Here is a 15544-nt window from a genome sequence, read left to right as displayed (position 1 = left end):
AGTTGATGTGTAAAATAAAAGCTTCAGAAATGAAACAAACGAACCTAAGCAAACAGCCAAAAATCCTACAATTTCAAGCCTTTCAGCATTGCAATACAATTAACAACTTTTTTTTTTTTCTTTTTAATTGGGGTTTGCTAATGATTTCTGCTTGTATACTTGAGAGATCCTTGAAATCTCAAACTGAATGCTAATGGACAAGTGCAAAAGCAGGAGCTAACACAGAGCACCCCAAGGGTTCTGCAGGATTGTTCAGCCAAAATTGACTTTCCTCTGGTATTCTTTCCCTTCGCTTTCCACTTGGTTTCCAGCCTCAGCTCGCTCTCTACAAATGCCTTCATTTGGTAAGACTTTTAAAACAAAGACCCTGGCATTCACCATCCTGGTGAAGAGTATGCTTAAGTGAAGGATGTTGTAACTTGCAAGTGGTTGAGAAATTTGTGCACAAAGCAGGGCAAGAGTGAAATCCCTCCTCTTCCAGCAGGGCTAGATAGCGCTCATTTTGAAGCCTGCTCTTGTCAGGCACGTACCCGGGTGACACGTTATCGACACAGCAGAACCTGCCAGGCTAAGAAAATAACTTCGTTTGGAGCACAAATACCAAGAAGGCACAACAAACACGTTACCCCCACATGCTCTGTTTAGTTTTGCTTTCTGGCTTCCTGCATTTCCCCCCAGGTTACGGGCATGGTGAGCAACCTGCCGTGGCTTTTCATTTACCCTGAACATGCTGGGGAAGTGTGGGCAGGAGCCACCGAGGGAGCAGCCACACGGCCAGCAGGGAGCTGAGCCGCTGTGCTCCTCCTTGGCACCACAACTACTGCCCAGCATGTGTTTTGGGGACAGAAGTGACAATTTAAGCAAGTGTTGATGTCTTTTGACTCCCTGCATCACCCCTTCGGTTGGTCATGCACGAATGCATGGTAGGCCACGGTGTTTATCGTATCAGGAAACGAGTCTTGATCCTGCTGAAAAAATAACCTTCATTGTGATTGTGGACTTGCTGCGTTCCCCAGAGTCACTTTCCTGGCTCTGTCCATCACCGACCTGTCCTGTCCCTCCCCGTCTCTTGCGGCACCGCACGGCAAGCAGCATGGGGGAGCTGGCGGGGCCCCGACCGGTCTGAAAACGATCTGGGGAAAAACGGGTGTTGTTGGGGCACTGCGGGGACAGCACACGAGGCGTGCCCCCCTGCTCTGCCCTGCTCAGGCCCCACCGGGAGCGCTGCGTCCTGGGCACGGCAAGGACGAGCGGGTCCAGGGGAGGCCACGAGGATGCTGAAGGGGCTGCAGCAGCGCGGCCGCGGGGGAAGGCGCAGAGGGCTGGGGCCGTTCAGCCGGGAGGAGCTCGGGGGGGACCTCGCTGCAGCCTTTCAGCACTTGAAGGGGGCTCGTGGAAGGGACGCGGGCTGCTGACGGCAGGACGCGGGGTTCAGGCGCGGTGCTAGGAGGGGACTCCTCATTCGGGGGGCGGCGAGGCGCTGCCCGGGCTGGCCGCGGCCCCGGGGCTTGACCCCGAACCCCCGGCCCCGGCCCCGGCCCCGCGGGGCCGCCTCGGCGCCGGGCTCCGCAGCGGGGGCGGCGGCCGGGCGGGGCCACCCCGCGGAGCCGCCCGGAGCCGGGGGTGTCGCGGCGGCTCCCCCCGGCCTCCGTCACGTGCCGGGCGAGCCGCGGGGTGGCGGCGGCGGAGGGAGGGCCGGCCGGGCCGGGGATCAATGTCATGACTTCCTCCAGCGCGCCCCGGCCGGGGGAAGCCGCTCGCACAGCGCCGGGGAGGCCGGGAGGCGCGGCCCCGCGCCGGGGGGAAGATGAGCGCCGGGGACGTGGTGTGCACCGGCTGGCTCATTAAGTCGCCCCCCGAGAGGAAGCTGAAGCGCTATGTAAGTGGGAGACGGCGGCCCCACGCGGGGACGGGTCGCGGGGGGGAGGGGGGCGGCTCGGGGACGGAGCCCTCCCGGTCCCCCCGTGCCCCCCGAGCGCTGCTCGCGGGATGCGAGGCGCCGGGCTTGGAAACCGCAGCTCGGCTTCGGCTGGGCGGCTCCGTAACGGGACTGCGGGCGCGGCTGCTGCGGGGAAGGGCAAGGACATCCCCCCCCCCCCCCCCCCTCTTGGGGGGTAGGGGGGAGAAAAGGGGAAAAAAGAAGGAGGGGGAGGAAAAAAAAGGGGGGGAAAAGAAAAAAAAAAAGGGGGGGGGGGAGGAAAAAAGGAATAAAAAGGAAGAAAAGGAGGAAAAAGAAAAAAGGGAAAAATAGGGGGGGAAGGAAAAAAAAGGGGGAAAGGGGGGAAATAAAAAAGAAATAAAAAGAAAAGGGGAAAAAGAAAAAAAAAAGGAAAAATAGGGAAAATGAAAAAGGGGTAAAAAGGGAAAAAGAAAATAAAAAAGAAAAAAGGAAAAAGAAAAGGGAAAGAGGGAAAAAAAAGCAAAAAGGGAAAAAGGGGGAGAAAAAAAGGAAAGAAATGATAAAAGGGACATTAAAAAAGAAAAAGAAAAACAAAAGAAAAAGAAAAGAAAAAAAAAAAAGGAAGAAAAAGGGACAAAAAGAAAAAAAAAAAAAGGAAAAAGAAGAAAGGAAAATAAACCACCCTGATACTTGACATCCTAAGTCCCGGCTTTGTTCCGATGCTCGGCGCTTTCCGCGCTGCTGTCATGCACCAGCTCGGTGCACGGGGGGGCGGCCACTGGTGCAGAGCGCTGCGGGGGGGCTTGGGGACCCCGGTGGTCCCGCGTGGGTCGCGCTGTCCCCGGGCACCTGCCCCGGCTGGGCTGCGCGCCCTGCGGGGCTGTGGCCACGCGTGTCCCCACCGCTGCCCGCAGCGTTCGTCGCGCTCGCTTCTGGTTTCTCAGCGTTTTTCCCCGGGCTGCTGATGTTGGCTTTTTGTCGTGGCATGAGGAATAGCCGCCCGGCGAAGAATGCGGTACAGACAGCGCCGGGCCGGGTGCTTTTCCTTTCTGCCTAAGAGCGAGGAGAAGGGCTCGGCTTCTGCTGTCAGCATTGACTTTTAACTTGGTGGAAGGCAGAGTTTCTTCTCTTAGATCATAGCGTGGCATTGAAACGGCTGAATATTGCTTTGTTCCACTAACATTTTCCAGTTCGAAAATAACTACGCTGATGTGTCTCGAGGGAGCTGCAGATAAAATATGGATATCTAATTTTTGTTGTATTTTATAACGAGTGTGCTAATGGCCCTTCAGAGCAGACACCAGACAATGCAAGAGCCACTGATTCACCCAGCTGGTGTCATTAGTAACTCTGTCAGTGAAGCTATTTCTGATGACTCAATATTCATAAAAGGGAGAAGCAGAGAAAACAAAATGTGATAAAAAAAAAAAAAAAAGGCTGGGATTTGAAAGCCCCCATTATACGGTCTCGAGAGGATGGCCACAACAGGGGCTCTGCTCAGCCTGCAGGGCTCTGCAGCCCGCTCTGCTCCGATTTTGCACTACAAAACCTGGGGCATTTGGGTCTGTGTTACTCTGCAAACAAGAATCACTGGATTAGCCCAATCTCTGTGGATTAGGCTTTGTTTTCTGGTTAGGGGGATAAACTGCTCTGTAATAAAGCAGAAAGAAAGCTGCTGTAAGTGCAGTAGAGGTTAGTGCCCTTTCTCATCTGCCTGGTGACACAGGCGATGCTACAAACCAAGTGCAAATCGCCTTGGACCTGCAGGGAGCTCTGTTATTCACTTTTTGTGTAGTTTCACCAGCGTTGCAGCTCGGGCATCATGCGCAGGGTGGTGGGCAGCCCATGCTGAGCCACCCTGGCAGCTTAAAACCGACACGAACTTGGAAACAAAGCCTGTGTAAAACGACTTCGGGAGGTGTTGAGCATCAGCTGCTCACAGCAGCCTGGCGTTGGCTCTGCTCCTGAGCAGCCAGCAGGTGTAATTCCCCAGCTTTACTCCAGCCCTGGGGCTCAGCTGGCACAGCCCAGAGTCTGGGAGGGAGCTTCAGAGGGGAGCTTGCCCCTGCCCATGGGTGCCCTGCTCCCACCGTGCTCCCCCAGTTGCTCACACCGGGTCATTTTACTTTTCCCTGAGCTGAGCATCAGGCCTGGGGCTTGCTGCCTGATGAACAGATCTGTTTGCAGTCCTCAGGCTCTTGCCATAAAGCCCAGTTAAATTCACTGGGATTTGTGGTGAGGAGACTGGGATCAAATGCTGAATTCAGGCTGGGAGACCGGGAGCTGCAGACAGCCCCCTGAAGCCAGTGGGAATATTTACAGTGCTTATAAAATCAAACCAAAGTGCCTCTGCAAAATGGGACCCCAAAGACTGGAGCATGCCCTGCTTTATGTTTGTTCTCTGATGAAACCAATTAGGTTTTCTACACATAAACAAGGTTGGGATTTGGCTCTAGGTGAGCAGGACGTTGTTTTCCAAACTTTGAGAAACGAAAAGCAGGTGTTAGGAGCCTGTATTTTTCCTGTAATGTCTTACAAAGCTGATGCTCTCAGTAGTGCTATTCTTAGAAGTGTCTTATCATTCCCTAACAAAGGCTGCTCTCTTACATGTGCAGGAAACGAACATGAGATTAATTACCCGCGTGTAACTTTCTGTAAAAACACAGCGCCTGATGCTAAATGCCGAGAATTCATTACAAAGCACAGGGAGCCTCGCTCCAGCAGGCAAATATGCCAAGAGTGTTTTCGTAGCATGCAAAATTCTGACACTGGAGACATGAAATATGCCACGCCAGCCTATCTTGGAGAGGCAGAGGACTCTCCTGGGAGAGCTTTTGGTGTTTGCTGCAGTTCTTTGTCCCCCGCATGTGACCTGAAAGCTATGCTGCTCTCCTCTCGGCTCCCGGGTTCCTTCTCCCTTGGGGCTAGGGGTACTGGGGGCTCCCCAGGCTTGGGGGAGCTGGGTGTGAGGCGGGCAGGAGGGGAAGAAGCTGCTCCCCAAAACTGGGAAGTGGCGGCAGTGGAGGTGAAGTCTGTCCTGCTCTGACTGAAAATGCGAAGTTTCAGGCACACTCGGCCCTGTGGAAGGAAAACCTGGCCCCGCTGGAGATTTCTGTTATTGGAAATTAGGAAATTGGATGTCGTGGGAGAACCTGCTCCAGGTTTGATGGGTTTCTGAGTGCCCTGTACTAGAGCTAAATACATCCAGCCAGGGGGGTAGGTTAGGCACAAAGAGCCTCGAGGGGAAAAGGCATTTGTTAAGAAGAAAAATCAGAAGGCTCAGGATGGTGTTGTTCACATGTCCCAGTTCTGTACTGTTAGCCTTGAACGGCAGGTTTTTTGGTGCTTTTCATGTTGAGATGCAGCTGATCACTGACTGATAATATCTGTTTTCTGCTTAGTGGAGTCAGGGAGAATAGTTTCATGGCCTAGAAGACAAGGGAATTGCTGCAGCCAGTGCAAAATGTCACTACCAGGGAAATAAAGGCACAGAGAGGGTGCAGAGGATGATGCTTAATGAAGCAGGAGCTCGATGACATGCAGAAGACACATTGTTCGTGTGCTGATAAGGAGAAGGAGACTGAATTTTTAGCAGGTGGCCAGCTTGAACCTGTCCTCAACTCACTGTCCTGTTGTTCCTAGTGCATGGGAGCAGCAGCAGGAGTAGTCAGCAGCCTGCCCGAACACCCCGGAGTTTGGTGGTTTGCAGGAGCAAAGGGTGATGGACAGATGCTTGCTCGATGTGACTCAGTGCAGCTCTGCTGAAGGCAGCATGGCACAGCTGTACCCCAGCTGAAGAGCTATTTTTAATCTGCAGTACTGTATGAATTGATGAGGGAAGACCACTTGCTTGAAAAAGACAAGTTTCCCGCTTTACTTCAGGGACTGCATTCTTCAGACTTTATTGAAAATCAGAATTCCTTCTCAGCATCTCTAGAACAAGAGTCCAAAATGGACTTGGGCAGAAAACTCAATATTGCACTTCTTAACTCTCTACTCATCGAGGTGCCTGGGCTAGAAGGGCAAACAGAGGGCTTAGCTAGCCCTAAATGAGCTAACTGACCAGGCTGAGAATAATTTATGAGTATGGCATCTATGCAAGGCCATACAGGATGTCTGCAGGGAAGGTTTGGCAACTCAGGCCAAGTTTAAGAAATTAGAGACCCCGTACCTCACAGAGGTACTGCTTCTACGGCAAGATTTGGGTTCACAGAACCCAAATCAGCAACGGCGTAAATTAATGTTTTTGGCTGCAAAAAGGTAGGAAAATGGTGTCCCTGCTGCTGTCTCTGCTGGAAGGGCCATGGGAAGGGCACAGCAGGTAGCAGGAGATGGTCACTCCTGCCTGGGGGATCAGCCAGGCCACGACCATGCACCCACTGCCAGGGTTGTACGAGGTAAGAGAATGTAGTCGACTTCTCCATTTTTAGCTGAAGTTCTGGTATTTATCAGGAGAACAAACGGGAAGTTACTGGCCACTAAGAAGAAAAAGTAAAGTAGAACTGTGGAAGAGTTTGCTCAAGTAATAGGAACAAGACTCCCCCAGCATGGCGAGGGGTGGGTGAGACGCGGAGCGGCTCTCTGGTCTAGCAAGGGCTGGTGTCAGCAGAGGACACTGCCACCCTCATCTCAGAGAAATCCCCGGGTGCTGTATGAAGTCAAATACTTCTGCTGCTGCTTTGGGATTTGGGGGAATTCTCCAGAAAATAGCTATAAAAGAAAAATCTGAATTTAACTTCTATCCATCAGCCTTTTTATCCAAATGTGTCCTGCAAAGCCTCACCTCTCGTGCTCTGCCCCTCTGAGCAGAGTTATGGCCACCTTTCATACCCTGGTGGAATCAACATCTCCAGCTCACGCTGAAATTACTGAGGTTATTTAACCAATTTATGCTAGTTTGTAACTCTAGTTTATAAGGCGGATGGGAATAAGAGTATCCTGTGATGGAGAAAGATCACAGAGTTATTTATCTGCCTGCAGTTTTAAGCTTTGTACCTATGTTTTTCCTGTTCTTACTTCATTTTAAAGGCCAACATAAATTATCTCTGGCTTGGATATAGAGGAAAAACTCAATTTTGAGAAAACTATATACCAGATGAAGACTTCCTTAATATAGAAGCTCCTGTGTTGCAGACTCTACATCCCCTTCTTTGTGAAACCCTGAACAAATTGATCTCACTGGTAAAATACCAGCAGAAAATTTATTTTAGGGAGGAGTTTCCATCATTAAACATTTTTAATTAGCTCAGTGCAAATCAGACTGTGCTCCAGCATTAAACCATGTTTTGGTAGGTTAAGTGGGATGTTTATTCTAGACTATTTTCTTCCATTTCAAACATGTTTTGGTAGCTTAAATGCAATGTTTAATGAGATAGGCTGACTTCTAAGAAAAAAATAATTTCTAAAAAACACTGCTGTTCTTGGCAACCTGAGTATCAGAATGTTAAGCAGAATAATTTCCCTTGGACTATTTATTTGGGTGGGGCAGTAATAGCTCTGAAGCCCCAGTTTAATCTTTGCCTACATGTTTTCAGTGCACAGGAATGTCCAGCTATTGGTTTCTATTCAAAACAGAAACCCACAACTTATCAGGTCTTTGCATTCAAAATAGAGACTTTAAAAAAACATGCTTGTTTAAAATAGAGAAGGAAATGTTAGCTTGAGTGGTAATTAAACTTGTGATGCAATCAAACATATATTAGAGGAAAAAAGCATTAAAAGTAGCACTTTGGTGAGCCATTTGTTGCAGCATGAAACCTGTAATATGAGTAAACACATTGCTTTTATCAGAAATGCATCAAAATGCTGTGAACGTGCATTATGCCTTTTTTTTTCTTTTTTTAGGGAAGGGGAGAAGTTTACCCTTATAATGTTACTCAGTAGAAGAAACAGTCACTCCATTTGCTTGCTCGTCCTTTTCATTTGAGTTGGAAATGAAATAGCAATGAGATAAGACAAGAAAAAAATGCCTTGTTTGAAATAAAATTTGCATGTCAAAACATTATGTGCAGCCAGATAAAATAGATTTTCCTCTTTCTCATTTCTTGTTGAATAAAATTCAAGATTTCAACCTTTTATTATTTTGAACTTTACAATATTCCTGACTTGTTTTAGTTTGCGTTGCATCAGAAAAAAAAAAAAAAAAAAGAAGCCCTAAACATATAGCCATGCAAAGTTCATTTTTAAAAAACTGCTGCATAATTTAGTACTCGATATTTCTTAAAAGTAAAACAAAACTGATGTCTAGCCTCCGGGCAGCAAAGCACTCTCTTTCCTTTCTGAGGTTAACTCATTAATACCTTTCTAATTGCTAGAATGAAACAACTGTTCTTAGAGATGTTGTTATTCCCTTCCTCTGAAGCAGCTGATGCCAAAAACCCCACCTGAGCCCTGCAGTCAGCACTACCTTGCAGCTTTCTGCCAGAGCCTGGGGAGGTGCATTTCAGCTGCTCGGTATCTGTTCCCATAGAGCATTTTACAAAAAGACAGTAAAATGTCATTATTAGTATGAATTTAAAATTACTTAAATGAAGGTGTTAATTTAAATGGAACTTGGATTGACACCTGAAAGCTTTTGACTCATTTTTGACAATGCATTTCAAAAGACAATAGTTTCTGTGAGCCCCATTAGCGGCAAATATTATTTGCCTTTGAATCCCGAGTCTCAGGGATCATGGGTTATGTGTTCATATTTCTGTTGGGCAGAATAATGGTCATAACGGGGCCCTTTCTGAATGTGCAACTGTTGTAATCTCAGCAGAGAGCACAGTTTGTGAACAGTCTGTTTTCACATACCAGACTTGCAAACTGTTTGTGGAAGGTCAAGGATCGTGCAGTTGTGAATCCATTTGTTCAGGCTGACAGGAGCTGGTGGTGCCAAGGAGAAGAGGCCAGTAGTACGGAGCAATCATCGGCCATTTGTTACTTGCAGACCTCACGCTCTGGGTGGTAAAGCCACTAAACTCACAGAAGCATTGAGCTGATGCCTTGTGAAATCACTTTCTGTAAAGGCTGGGGAGGCTGGGCGCACACGCCTGTGGATGTGCAGACACTCATCTGCCAGCCAAAAGCTCCCGGCTCTGCCGCTGACCCCAGTGTGGAGCCGCCAGCAGGCGGGGTGGCCATGTGCTGGCCAGACCTCTGGAGACGAGAAGAAGCATCTGACGAGGTGCCAGCGGGGCTTACAGAGGCAGCAAAGCTGTGGTTGCACAAGAGGTCCCACGCTGCTGCGTGAAGTGCTCGCTGCTGCTCCAGCTACCACATCTATGTTTACTAATATTTATAGTGGAAGCTTTGCGATCTTAAGAAGTTTTATTTTTAATAAGTTCAACATTTTGAACCCGTCCTAATAAAATGATTGAGTTCGCACTGAGGACATAGATTAAAAATAAGAAGCACTTAAGCAGCTGAGGGAACTCCTTTTCTGAGATACTTAGGTGTCATGCTCCCACTGAGGTAGGATTTGCAGAATGTTCTCGGGCGGTACCCCTCTGATGTGAGGGGTGTTTTAAAGTTCTCCACTCGCTTACTGTCCCTGTAGTGGGATTTGGACTGCTAAATGTTGGCTGTAAATGGGACTCTGACTCCTATTTCACTTGGATGCTTTCTGTAATGTCCCTTCTGGACAGATAACCCTGAGCATCGTATCGCCCTGAGCTGTGGATCATATGATAATGGGAAACTGTTTCTGAAAAGTGAGAGGAAAACACCAAATACATTCCAGCATTATTTTAGTAGCCTCCCCAAACTCCCGCTTTCGTCTCTGCTGAGCCTGAGAAATGTTCAGGCTGAAACATCATTAGGACAAGCAAACAAGAAGGTCAGAGGCGAGTTGGACTTGCATAACAAGGAGCCTCATGGTGGTGACACTGCCTGCTTCCCTTGGGCATCTCTGCACTGGGTTTGCAGAGTGGAAACCTCATAATACTGGCTTGTGAAAGGGAAAAAGCATTTACTGAAGTGTTACTAGACTGCAAGGCTTTAGCAGTTTGGTTATGAAAAACATGATCTTTTTTTTTTTTCCTTTTCTTTTTTCAAATTCACAACTGAAAGTACTGTTGCTATGTTACTGCAATGGTGTGTAGGCTGCTAAATAAATAGAGGCAGTTTAGTCCATGCCAGAAATAGAAAGCCAGGTCAGAGGTGACATTTGGGACATGTTGAGAAAAAAAGAATATATAATTATTTCTTTCCTTCCTATCATTCTCTTCAGTCTCATTAACCCCGGACTTACTTAGAAGGAAATTACAACAGAATTTTGGGGCATGTGAGAGTACTAAAAAATGACACCTCTGGAGTTTCACTGGGGCTTTTGGTTTTGTTTCTTGTGCGATCAAATTTGGAAGGGAAACTGGTGGAACCATGGCACCTCATGCGCTTCTGTACTGCATGGCTGCTCCGGGGTACCCGAGGGCACTGCCGAGAAGTCCCTCTGAAAAGGTGTGCTCGGGAGGGAAAATGCAACAAAGAGAGCAAGCGTTGAGAAAACACGCTGCCGTGAAGCCAGAAACAGGAAATCTGAATCCATTGTCCTTTTTGGGACAGCCTGGCGGGTGACCAAGGCCCAGGCACACAAAAACATGCGTAGGCCCTTATGCAAGCGCCCCTGGGTGCCTGCCGGAACCCTTGGCCCTCTCAGCTCCGCTGTAGGCTCCAAATCACACACCAGCTCTGGGTTTCACTCACCCAGAGCCACCTCTGGTGGCACCCCCAGCCTGTGGTCATAACCCAGCCACCAAGAGGGTCTCTGGGGGCAGGACCCCTCCCTGGGCCTGCTTTGGCAGTGAGCCACCAGGCCTTGCCCTGCCAGGGGGCGCAGGGCAGAGCACTCTGCTCCTCTGTTGGTCAGTGGAGCGGTTTTGTGATTAATCTGGAAGATTATATATACATACATACATAATTTACAAATACATATCTTCAACTGTAAACAAATTATTGATGTGGCACAACAAGAGGCGTCCGGTTTCTTTGGGAATTAGGGGAGAAGCCCACAGCCGTAACCTAAAGCTGTTTGGTGCAGGCAACCCCTTAAAGGTTTCTTTGCGGTGTCTTTGTCATTCCACAGATCTGCTGCTTTCCTACCAACCAAAAATGTAAACATACCTCCGATCCAAGAGAGCTTTGGATCCAAAGGGGGAATCTGAGGCATTCCAGAAAATGCCACATTGACCATAAAACTTAAAGAGGATAACTAAATTAGAGGGTAAAACAAGAACCAATGATGCTAAGTACAGGTTTCCGTGCTCCAAAATTGCAGGGCTTTTGTAATTCTCTTTTTATTTGTTACCATATATTGAATGGAGGGCTGGAATTTCAATGGCTAGGAATATTTCCTTACATGATGGATTTGAATAGCTGATTTAATAAGAAACTTTTCCTGATTTTTGGCTACAATCCAACTCCTGGGTGCCTTTAGACCCAGAGCCACAGAACTTTGATGAGTTTCTGTGTCAGCACATGAATGAGTTGTTCAGGACCATCAGTTTTTTTTTTATTTATTTACATGAAGAATTTGTTGTTGCTGTGATTGGAGATATTTGCTTTTTCTAGCACAGCCAGTATTCAACCTTGGGCTGAAGGAGTGGGGTGTCAGAGGCTTTCTTGTCCCCCGTGGAGTTCAAGCTCTGGTTTGGACTCTCTCAAATCCGTTACCCTTGCCAGAGTTTGCATTTATCTCAGACTCTAAGGAGCAATTACTATGATTTATCTGTCTTTGGAGTGAAAAAGATTTTACCAGGCATTTCCTACACAGAAATCTCCAGCCGGGAGAATTGCAACCTACAGCCCGTCCTTTCCAGAGCTCTGTTGCCCACGCTCAGCAAATTGCCCAGCCTTCACCACCACCAGCAGCATTGCTAAATGGAAAGGAGGATGAATTACACCCTCTGCAGCTGTTATGTTATCCTCCTAAAGGACCTATTTGTCTCTCATTGTATTTCCAGCTCCTCTGTGCTTGACATGGTCTTCTAAACTCTAAGTAAATTTGGTATACCAGCTTGGTGAGTTAAAGCTGTCTGCCCATTAGAACATTCCTCGTGGGCTGCAATGATGTTTTCCAGTTCTCTTTGCTGGGGCTAGGAGCTTTAATGAAAACTCATGTCAACCAGAAGATGTCTGACATGGCCAGGTTTCGGATGTGCTATAGATAGCCAGGTGAAGTGTAAATTTGTTTACACTGCTGCTTTAAGTCCCTAAGGGCTCCCCTTACCGTGGTGCTTACCTCATGTTGGCTTCGGAGAGGCTTTGGTGAAACCTGCCACCCAAGAGCAGGGGATGCAAGCTGGGAGGTGAAGAGCCAGGCAAAGCTTTCTTGAAGCTGTCGTTGTACTGACCTTTCCGGAACAGGGATGGAGAGGGAGAGTCACAGAGATGTGCACTTGGGTGCTACGTCTCAAGAACATTTCCAGGCAAATGATTTGCGTGCAGTTTAGCAGCCTGAGCTAGGTGAAGATTTCAGCAGTGTTGGCCCTAATTCTCAATGTTCAGAACTTACTGTGCACCCACAGGCAAGTTTCTGTTTGACTCGTTCCTCAAGGGCTTACTGGATTTGGAAATTGAACTGGGATCTCTGTATGAGCAAAACAATGTAGATTTTCATTCAGGGATTGTTGTGTTTTTGTTGTTGTTTGTTTGTTTGTTTGTTTTGAAGAAAGGAAGTGTTTTACACACCATCCATGCTTAGGAATAAAAGATAAGGAGCAGAGGAAAGCAAACTCAGATATAAGACCCTGTCCAATTAATAGCCATGGTACCCAGGACCACTGTGTTGCAGGATGGCTGGTCACTGCTGGCATGAATCTAGCATTGCTGTGGTCAAGGCACTTGCTTGGGTTGGAGAGTCACTCAAGGTCTGGTTCACAGTCTCATTGTAGGGCAGGATCGTCATGAGTCCTTGCTGGGACTGGCAAGAAAAGGCAAACGATGCTGCAGAGCAACAGCAGCAAATAGGTACAGTGATGTAGCACAACTGAGTCTAGACTGTCAAGCAAGAAACCTTTGCTTTGCTGAAAAAAGTGCACCTATAATGGACAGAAAGGCCAAGTAAGCATTGTCTTTAATAAACTGCTGGAATTGGGCAGGTCTGTGGTCATGCTGGAACATTAGGTCTGAAGCTTTCATTTGCATTTATCGGCTTGCACAAAGCTGTCTGAAATACCTTTTTGTCCTCTCTGGAAGGAGTTCAGGTACAAAGTACTGGGCTCATCAGAAAAAAAGTCCTGAAATAGAAATGGCACCTCACATTCTATAGAAATACCAGTGCTTCAGAAGAAACCAGAAGCCAAAAAATGAAACAGTCTCAAATTCTAACCCATTATGACCACATTTCTGGGCAACATTTAAATAAGCTGAGCTGTTTCCCCCACATATTCCTCACAACTAAGAGCAGTACCTTATGACTGCTGATATCTTGTCTTCATTAAACACTGAAGCTGAAGATGAGAGTTGAGAGCCAGGCTTCTCTCTGCAGTGGGTTATCAGCTTTTGTACCAATTGGCTGGGCAGAGATCAAGGACACAGCCATGGTCCTCAGCAGCAAGGGGATGGGAAAAGGAGGGCCCTGCCTCCAGGTAGGAACCCTCACCTCTGCCATTATCAGAGCTCCTGGTAGCTCCAGTGTAGCTGGAAGAAATGGTACGAGATATAGGAACTGTGGCATTTATTAGATGGTAATTGGAAACGGACGACAATGAATGGATAAGTTAAAGTTCAGAGTTTCGGTTGATTTTGTGTTACATCCTTCACGCAGAACATTTCCACTCAAAGAGACTAGAGCCAGACAGAATTATGGTGAAAAATAAAAGCAGAGTTACACAGAAGTGGGTAACTTCTTCAAAAGAGTAAACTGTCACTGAAAAAATCTCACTTTCTATTTGAGAGATACAATCTATGCACGGCATAGCCATTTTTGCTTTGCATGGCGTAAGATTTGCATGACTCACAGCCAGCAGCATGCCAAGGACCCAGAAGCAATGCATAATACAGAAGCAGGTGCTGGCTGCTGGCTGGGGGATTCCCGTTGGTTCTGTGAAATGGTGATGCTGTTTGGTGGGGCAGCACCAGTCTGTAGCTTTGGGACGACATCTTCAGCCTCGCTCTGCCCTCGACCTCAGCTGCTGGGCAATAGGAATGCCTTCGCTTTGGGCTATAGAGCAGCTCTCTGCGTGGTTTGGGTTTATTTCCTGCAGTTCCAGCTCCTCCAGCAGTGAAGTCCAGTGGCCTGAGAGAATTCATGTGCCCCCGTGCGACTTGCACCTTCCCTAATGACTGCAGCCCTTTGGGAACTCTGGGGAAATACTCGTCCACTTCAGAAAATCTCTAAAAATCCATTCTTTGTTTAAAAAACGACCAGACCGCATCTCTCTTCCTCCAGGATATCTGCTTGTTGTGTCTGTGGTTATCGGGCTCCATTTGCAGCTATGCCATTAGAGCTAGATTCAGGAAAAAGCATCTTCAGCACTAATAGCCCAGAGCAGCCGTTGCCACCTCGCAGTCACATTGCACTGCCATGCACCATCGAGGCTGTTAGGAGCTGCTTATTTTTTCCGGTGCCTGTCTAACAAACCCCTGTTAATCCAGAGCAATATATTCCTTTGGGAAATTCCAATAATACAAGCTTGGTAATAGAGCAAAATTCTGTCTTGCTAACCAGTTGATGTCTACTGCTGATGAAACAACCACCGCTATGTTGTTTCAAGAAGCTCCATTTCCAATGTAGGCATATAATCTAGTGGAAGGTTATATACATGCATGCTGATGCATGGATTTAAATCAATCTAATTAGTCTCATAAATGTCTTACTCATATGTTCTTGGTCTGAGTGACATGTTTTTCCTTTATCTTAAGCCACTTCCAAGGCAATATAAACTAAACCAGGAAAAATGCTCTTTTTTTCCCACTATCAGTGGTGTAGTTATGCCAACAGATACATGGCAGCTGTGCTGTGCTAGTAAAACTACAGACAAGTCCTTGGATTCAAACAACAAGACACAAGCAGTCGTAATCCCTGCTTCTCCACACACCATCTCGACAAAATTCCTTTTATTATCTTGTGTCTTAAGACCACAGTTCAGTTTTGGTGGCTCTTTTGCCTTTGCTGTATTGGACTGTGAATAAAAAAATCCTCGAATCCCTCCTGGGAGCCCCTCCTGGGAGCCCCCAGCCAGGGTGCTTGGATGTGGTGGTGAACCAGCATTGTCAGCCGAGGATATTTCGATATTTCAGTACTGGACCTTTAAAGGGTGCTTAGCAGGGAGCCTGCTATGTTCTGGGTATTCTCAGGAAAATGTTTTGTTGTTGTTGTTGTTGTTTTCCAGAAAATCATGGCAAAATAATGATCTTCCATAATTATGTTCCATACACACAGCAACTAAACAGCAACAAAAAAAAATCCAGGTCTGTATTCGCTGTTGGTATAATAATACTCTCCAGAGTATCTGTCAGCATAAGGACTGTGAGTCAAAGTGGAAGGTTTTGTTTAAGTAAAGGAAAAATTAAACATCATCCCGTCTTTCTGTAAAGAAGCAGAAGGATGTGAAAAAAATACGTTATTCTGGCTCACATTTGTTCTGCATAAAGTGAATTTTCGGGACACCGTACATGCTTGCTGCAAAACAGTTAAATAGGAAATAGTGAAATCCAGCATGA

At 47.3% G+C, this 15544-nt stretch overlaps 1 protein-coding gene and 1 long non-coding RNA gene across 3 annotated transcripts in view; both read left to right on the top strand.

Annotated features, from left to right (window-relative positions):
• The first annotated feature begins 1518 nt into the window (after positions 1–1518).
• GAB3 (GRB2 associated binding protein 3) overlaps positions 1519–15544 on the top strand; it is a 56626-nt gene continuing 42600 nt past the window's right edge. The window contains exon 1 of one of the 2 annotated variants that reach the window (XM_068696721.1): positions 1519–1879. In XM_068696721.1, coding sequence (XP_068552822.1) covers positions 1808–1879 — 72 coding nt within the window. In that variant the 5' untranslated portion in view covers positions 1519–1807. The remainder of the gene's footprint in view (positions 1880–15544) is intronic. The other variant, XM_068696722.1, reaches the window with a different exon arrangement.
• LOC137863531 (uncharacterized) lies at positions 1886–2564 on the top strand. The gene is made up of 2 exons (XR_011100952.1): positions 1886–2114; positions 2198–2564. It is a non-coding gene; the product is annotated as an uncharacterized lncRNA (long non-coding RNA).

This window comes from Anas acuta, chromosome 13, assembly GCF_963932015.1.
Source record: "Anas acuta chromosome 13, bAnaAcu1.1, whole genome shotgun sequence".
Classification (NCBI taxonomy): domain Eukaryota; kingdom Metazoa; phylum Chordata; class Aves; order Anseriformes; family Anatidae; genus Anas; species Anas acuta.
The sequence above is the reverse complement of the archived record's forward strand: the minus strand, read 5'-3'. Positions and strand labels throughout refer to the sequence as shown.